Source organism: Mesoplodon bidens, assembly GCF_964165515.1.
Source record: "Mesoplodon bidens genome assembly, chromosome: 18".
Taxonomy (NCBI): Eukaryota; Metazoa; Chordata; class Mammalia; order Artiodactyla; family Ziphiidae; genus Mesoplodon; species Mesoplodon bidens.
In genome coordinates, this window is record NC_138175.1 from 38,453,438 (window position 1) to 38,461,027 (window position 7,590).

At 48.9% G+C, this 7,590-nt stretch overlaps 2 protein-coding genes across 2 annotated transcripts in view; one reads left to right on the plus strand and one right to left on the minus strand.

Moving 5' to 3' along the window:
- Positions 1-7,590, plus strand: part of LOC308605469 (BRD4-interacting chromatin-remodeling complex-associated protein-like) — a 147,188-nt gene that overhangs the window by 86,891 nt on the left and 52,707 nt on the right. The gene's annotated exons all lie outside the window — the stretch shown is intronic.
- LOC308605470 (zinc finger protein 541-like) lies at positions 233-1,339 on the minus strand. Its single transcript, XM_081215519.1, has 3 exons — positions 1,230-1,339; positions 865-1,046; positions 233-747 (listed from the first exon to the last, which is right to left on the minus strand). Exons 1-3 carry the CDS (start codon positions 1,314-1,316, stop codon positions 636-638), a joined length of 381 nt encoding a protein of 126 aa, XP_081071645.1. The 5' UTR covers positions 1,317-1,339; the 3' UTR covers positions 233-635.

A 7,590-nucleotide genomic window follows, 5' to 3' on the forward strand; every position in this document is an offset into this window, starting at 1 on the left:
CTGCTCTCTGCCCTGCACCCTCCGAAGGTTTGGGTGCTCCACGTACAAGAGGGGATTCTTGCTGCTGCTGCTGCTGCAGCCGACTTGCAGACGCTGGCCACTGCTGGCAGGCCTTGACTTCACTGTGGAGCCACTGGCACCACCACGTGTCCTGAGAGCTTAAACCTATGCTGACTCCTCTGTTATTACGGCCAAATGCATATGCACTATAGATATCTAAACTGACCTTTTTGCTGCTTTATCACTCCTACCTTCCCGCTCCTAAAATGTAAGCTCTGTGAGCGGAGGGGCCTGTCCCTCCATCACTATGTCCCCATCACGTGGACTGGGCATTGTCTGGCACAGCTACAGCAGGTGCTTGATAAATGCTGGCTGCATTCATGTATGAGGCTCCTCCAGGGCAGGGACTCAGTCACTGTGGCTTCTGGGAGCAGCAGGGGCTCAAAAGCCTTCGCTGGATCAACAGGCAAGGGAAGCCAGAAGACAGCTGCTTAACAACCCAATTTAATAAGACATACAACTCAAAATGTACAAAAACAACCTAACAAAGGAGACGCAACAGGGCTGGAGGTGCCCCTCCCAACTTGCTGCCCACGCAGAGGGCCGATGCCAGCCCCTAGCTCGCCCTCCTCCTCCTACACTTGGAAGGGCTCCACGGGCCACCTTGCCCTGACGGTGGGATCCACGTGGTCCTGAAGCCGGTGCCACTTCATGTGGGCATTCCGACCCTTGATCTTGCCAAACACCCTGAGGAGGCACCAGAGGACACAGGGGTCAGAGCAGGGGGAGGCGGGTAGCCCTGAGGGGGGCACCCCAGAGGGCTGAGGGCAGGCGGTGTGGGAGCATCCAGGGAAAGGGCGGTACCTCTCACACTTCTGGCAGGGAAAGAAGCCCTGGCCCTTGCTGCTCCCCGGCAGCTCAGGGGTTCGCTTCGAGCTGGTGTTTGGGCTGGAGTTGGGGATGGACTCCCTCCTGTAACTCTCAGTAGTCCTCTGTAATTCGGGGGTTGGAAGGTGGCTGGGTTTCCTCCGAGGGCTACGAGTGACCTGCACAGGGGGCAGAGGTGATGAAAGGGTGCTGACCGCCCAGCCGCCCTTCTAAGGGAGAAGCAGGTGTCCAGAGCGTCCAGACGTCGCGGGGTGCATCCCCACACCGCCACCCAGCTTGGATGGGCACCGGGCATCCAGATCCGTGCTGAACTCCTGAAGCCCTACCCCGAGACCCTTTACCTTCGCTTCTATCCTGTCTGCTTCATCCAGCTCTCTCTTGACCCTCTTTTCTGGCACTGGGGCTCGGCCGCAGTCAAAATTGATCATTATTTTCTGCGTGTAGTAGTACTCGACACACTGGGCTACTGTTTTTGTCTGGACCTAGTGGAGGAAGACAGAAGCCGGCTAAGGACAGTGCCTCAGGAGCAGCAGTGAGGATGGCCTTGACGCCCTAAATCCCCTCCCCATGGGGCCAGCCGTCACTTTTTGAAAGCCCTCCTGAAACGTCTCTCCCCTACGGCTTGGTATGCTCCTCTGCTACGGGGGACAGAGAATCACAAAGTCCTCCTGGGGATGAAGGAGTTCAGAGAGAAGCCACCAGAGTCAACACCATCTAAGCTCTGCACGCTCTGAGCAACAAGGCTGGCCCAGGAAGGCTTCTCTCCAGGAAAACGCACACAAAGGTACACACGAGGACGCTCACTGTGACATCACGTGGAGCCACATGTCTACCGACTGGGACTAATTAAAGCAGAGTGTCCTTACGTGGTGGATACCTCATAGCCTTATGCGACAGCTAGGCAGAGCCCTCCAAAAAACTGAAGAGGAAGGAATACTTCCCAACTCAGTCCGTAAGTTCAACATTTCTCTGATACCAAAGCCAGACAAAGATATTACAAGGAAAGAAGGCTACAGACCAATGTCCCTCATGAACATAGATGAAAAATTTTAAACAAAACTTTAACGAACAGAACCCAACTATATATATATATATATATATATATATATAAAGGACAATATACCATGACTAAGTGGAGCTCATCCCAGAAACGTGAGGTTGGTTTAACAATCGAAAATCAATGTAATTCATCGTATTAAACTTAAAAAAGAGAAATCATATGAGCATCTTGATAGGTGCAGAAAAAGCATTTGATACAATCCAATGTCCATTCCTGATGGAAACTCTCAGCACAATAGGAATAGAAGGAACTTCTCTTCAACCTGATCAATGATACCTACAATATCCCTACAGCTAACGGTGGAGTGGTTTCCCCTCAAATATCATGAACAACACAAGGATTTCCACTCTCACCACTTCTACTCAATACTGTACTGGTGGTTCTAGAGTGCAAAAAGGCAAGAAAAAAAGTAAAGGCATCCAGGTTGGAAAGGAAGAAATAAAAGTGTCTTTATTTACAGATGATATGACTGTCTATGTAGAAAATTCAGTGGAATCCACAAAAAAGTTACCAAAACTAGTAAGTTAGTTTGGCAACATTTCAGAACACAAGATCAATATAAAAATCAATTTTATTTCTATACATACTAGCAACAAACCATTGGAAACTGAAATAAAAAAGAACTCTATAACATCATAAAAAACACAAGTACTGGGCTTCCCTGGTGGTGCAGTGGTTGAGAGTCCGCCTGCCGATGCAAGGGACACGAGTTCGTGCAACGGTCCTGGAGGGATCCCACGTGCCATGGAGCGGCGGGGCCCGTGAGCCATGGCTGCTGGGCCTGCGCGTCCGGAGCCTGTGCTCCGCGGCGGGAGAGGCCACAATGGTGAGAGGCCCGCATACCGCAAAAAAAAAAAAACCAAAAACAAAACAGAAAAAAACCAAGCGCTTAGGAATAAATCTGACAAAAAGTATGCAACAACTGTACACTAAAAACTTCAAAACAGTGCTGAAAAATTAAAGATTGAAATCGAGAGATATACCCTGTTCACGAGTCAGAAGACTCAATATTGTTAAGGTAACAACTCTCCCCAGTTGACGTAGAGAGTCAAAAACAGTACCAATCAAGTTCCTAGCAGGAATTTTTATTTTGAAATTGACAAGTTATTTCTAAAATTCATAGGGAATTAAAAAGGATCTAGAATACAAAAAATAACTTTGAAAAAGAATAACAAAGTTGAAGGACTAACATTTTCTAATTTCAAGACTTAGAATAAAGCTACAGTAATAAAGACAGTATGGGGATAGCTTAATAAAAGACAAACAGATCAATGGAACAGAATACAGGGTCCAGAAGTAGATGCATATATATATGGCCAACTGATATTTAACAAAGGTACAAAAGCAACTGAGTGGAGCAAGTATGGTCTTTCCAACAAAAGGTATTGGAATAAATATCCATATGCAAAAATGAACTCACCTCGCACCCCATACAAAAATAAACTTACAATGGATCATAAATCTAGAAATAAAACCTAAAACTATAAAACCTCCAGAAGAAAACACAGGGGAAAATCTTTGTGACTTTGGGTTAGGCAAAGATGTCTTAGATACAACACGAAAAGCACAGTCTATAAAAGAGAAACTAGTTAAGTTATGCTTAAGCAAAATTTAAAACTTTTCTTCAAAAGACACTGTTAGAAGACTGACAAATGGCATAATGGAAGAAAATATTTCCAAAGCATATATCTGGATAAAGGACTGGTGTTCAGAACAAAATAAGAACTCCTACAGCTCAATAAAAACACAGACACTCCAATAAAAACAGAGGCAAAAGATATGAACAGACAGCTCACCAGAGAAGGTGCACATATAGCAAAAAAACACAAAGATGCTCAGCATCATTAGTCATTAGGAAAATGGAGTCAGAGGCTACTGTACACTCATTAGAATGGCTAAAATTAAAGAGACTTAGCATACCAAGTGTCGACGAGGGTGTGGAGCAACTGGACCTTTCATAGCCTGCTGGTGGGAATGGGAAGTGGTAGAGCCACTTTGGAAAACAGTTTGGCAGTTTCTTAAAAAGTTAAACATACATCTACTATAAGTTACCCTCATTCCCCTCCTAGGTATTTATAATCCCAACCCCGTGTCCGCAAAAAAAAAAAAAAAAAAAAAAACCCGTACATGTCCGTACAAAGACTTGTATGTAAATGTGCAGAGCAGCTTTATCTGTAGTCATCTGTAACTGGAAACCACCAACAGGTGGATGATTAAATGAACGGTGGTCCGTCCACACAGTGGTATACTCCTCAACAGTAAAGGGATGAACTATGGGTACACACGACAACATAGATGAATCTCAAAATCATTAGGTTGAGTGTAAGAAGCCAGACAAAGCAGATCACATGCTGTATGATTATTCCATTTATATAAACCTCTAGAAAATGCAAACTCATTTAGAGTGACAGAAAGTAGACAAGAGTTGACTAGGGACCCGGGTGACAGGAAGGAAGGGTTGCAAAGGGGCAGGAGGGAACTTTTGGGGGTGACAGATATTCTCATTATCTTGATCATGGTGGTGGTCTTACAAGTGTATAAATATGTCAAAAACATTAAATCTTACACTTTGATTATGTGCAATTTTGCGTACATCAAGTTAAAAAAAAGAGCAAACTAATCAGCAGGATATTAAGTATATGATGTCATCCTTTTTTGAGAAAGTGCATATAGGTGTGTAAAATCCGTATGGTCAGTAAATACCTGTCAGGTTATCAATCAGAAGTAGAATTGTGGGGAGGGGCCTGGAGGGCTTTATTTTGAACATGGGATTCATTTCTGTACCGTTTCAGGTTGTTCCAAGCAATGGCATTGTAGTTGTCAACTGTTCACAGCATGAGCAGAGTATCGCCCCTGACAGGCCCTGCAGTTCTAGCGCCTCGGCCGTGTGAAGGAGCCTTGTCTACACCAGCCTGCCATGTTCGCCTTACCATCTTGTGTATCAAGTAGAAGTCCTTCTTGTAGGCACAGAACGCCTTCTTAAAGAGCCTCTTCTCCATGGAGGTCCAGATGTCCGAACCTATTGGAGAAACAGCCAAGAGGAGGAAGGATGTTTCTCCTTCTGGGACCACAGCCACGGCTGAAGTGCAGACTCCCCTCCTTTTTCAGGCCACCGAGCGCCACTTATATGCCAAGATTTCTGCTAAGCCCCTTACTTGCTTTATCTCACACAATCCTCACAAAAACCTTAGCAGGTAGGGGCTATTACCATCCCCGCTTGACAGGTGCAGCAACTTGAGGCTTCCTCTGGTTAAGAGACTTGCCAAGGGCAGCCGTGGGCCCCTGGTTGCCTGACTCCAACGCTGGAGTGCTCAACTGGGAAACCTGAGCCCACCCCAACCTGGCACCCCCCTTCTGGCCAGGAAGAGCCCACGAGGGAACCAGTGGAAAGGGGAAGGTTGGATCCAACTAGAGAACAGCACCCACTGAGTCCCCCAGAGAGGACGGGCCCTTCTGGGAGGGCAGGTGTAGGCCCCAAGAGAACTCCGGGAGGCACGTGCAGAGCTTGCCATGGAAACTGACTGGCTCGCAGGGGCCTCAGCCAGGCCAAAACCACGCGGGCAGCCACGCTCGTTACCTGTGTAGTGATAGTTGGCGAGAGGGTGAGTCCGTGGCTTCTGGGGTCCTCTCAGTAAGAGGGTCTCCAGGGCAACCTGGAACGACAGGAGTGGTGGGCAACTCTCTGAGGGAGGGAAGGTGAGGTAGAGGCCCGCCTTCATTCTTTCATTCATTCAGAAAATATGTGCAGCCCTCCCTAAAGCCACCCCTGCCCCAGGGCGACTCAAAGTGTGGTCGGTCTGTGGACCGGCCACCAGCTGTGAACCACTTGGGACACATTGCCTACAGCACTAAGCGGACTGTGGAGTGCAGCTGACGTTACCTTTTTCATAGCAAGATTTACTTGATGACCAAACAGTGTGTGGACTTATTCTGGCACAAGCTCCTTATTTCTTCAGGGAGCAGCATTTGGAGAGGCACTGCCCCCGCCCTAACCCATGTTATGGTCCTCATAGCACTAATCATTATCTATCACTTTTTAAAAATGTATTTCATGTGCTCACTCTCCTAAAATGTAAGCCCTGCAAAGAGAGGGCATTTGTCTTGCTCAACAGCATAACCCTGGTCAGGACTCGCTATGCAGTTTGCAGGACCCAGCGCAAAATGGAAACACGGGGCCCTGTGCTCACAAACTATTAAGAATTTCAAGATGGTGGCAGCAGAGCATTAAACCAAGAATGGGCCCCTGAGCTGGCCCCAGCCTGATACCATGACATCACCAGGTATCAGGAGGACCCAGTAAATGTGTGCTGATTACTCTGCTGAGCACCCACCACGTGCCAGCCACTGCCTCTCAGCTTGAGAAAAAGCACCGTGTAGCCCTGACTCTTGGGTCTCCAACTCGGGTGACGTGACTTCCTCTCCCACTACACACAGTTGGACTTCTTCATTTTCTAAACTTCAGGATTGTGAGGAGGGTCCTTGGAGGAGGCAGAGGCATTTCTGTTGCATCAGAGGTTTTCATACACCATTTTTAATCCAAAAGTTAATGTTCAGTAAATAAACCAGATTAATGCAGGCCCTGAGTTGGTCCTGCTAGGCACCGCCTCCCCAGTGCCGCGCTGACATGAGGTAACGCCGGAGGAACCCTGGTGCTCTGCTGTCACCCCAGATAAATAACTGCTTGAGCCCGTATGTGTGCATTTCCCCTACGTTCAAAAGGACACCACCAGTCCCAAAGCGACCAGGGAGAAGGGTGGGTGGCCAGCCTTTGGTTCTCGTGAGCTGCAAAGCCCCAAGTAGAAGGCACGTGTCTTGCGCCTAGAGCCCCTGGCCCTAAGAGAGCAGGCAGCTTCCCACAGCTCCTCTGAGCCCCCCCTCGCCTGCACCGCACCTGGATGTTGCCCTGGGCTTCATGCAGGCAGTGCAGAGCGAGCTCCAGGTTGGTGCCCCCGCCCGGCATCACGCTGGAGCAGGCCACGTTGAAGAGCTCCGTCACTGTTTCCAGCAGGCAGCCCGGCAGCGGGAAGGAGAGGAGACACAGAGGGTCAGCAAGTGCCAGAGAGGAAACCTCCCCAACAGCACAGATGGGGCGGGGGGCTCCTGTCACCATCTCCCTCATCTCTCTGCTAAAAGCAGGCTGAGGGAAGGGAGGGACAAGGAGGATGGGCAGAAACCCTGCTCCTGGCACCCGCTCTGGATGGCCTGCCCAGCTACTGGGTGAGAGGAGAGGTGGGCCAAGGGACTGCAGCACAGCAAAGCAGTCCTGCGCTGAAGGCCAGCTCTGCCCACCCCACCCCCGCCTGGGGATCACTGCTTCTTGGTCAAGGTGAGAACTGGGAGGAGAAAACCCTTGGGGATGGAGGAGGGCCCTCGGGAACCTGGCCCCAAAGTCTCAGCCACCTCTATCCTGTGTTTTCGGGTTGGTCATCACATCTCCCCATGGCTTCCAGACCAGAGTAGCTACATGCTCGTCACTTCCAGCCAGTGATCTGTCCTGGAGCTCTGGGATCTCAGCCTGAAACTGGCTTCCTATGTTGATGTGTCTGAAATGAGGCCACACACACGGACATAGAGACATATGTGTGTGACCAAGATGGGAAATACAAGAGAGATGTGCGGTGAGCCCTGCTCAGCAGGGCTGT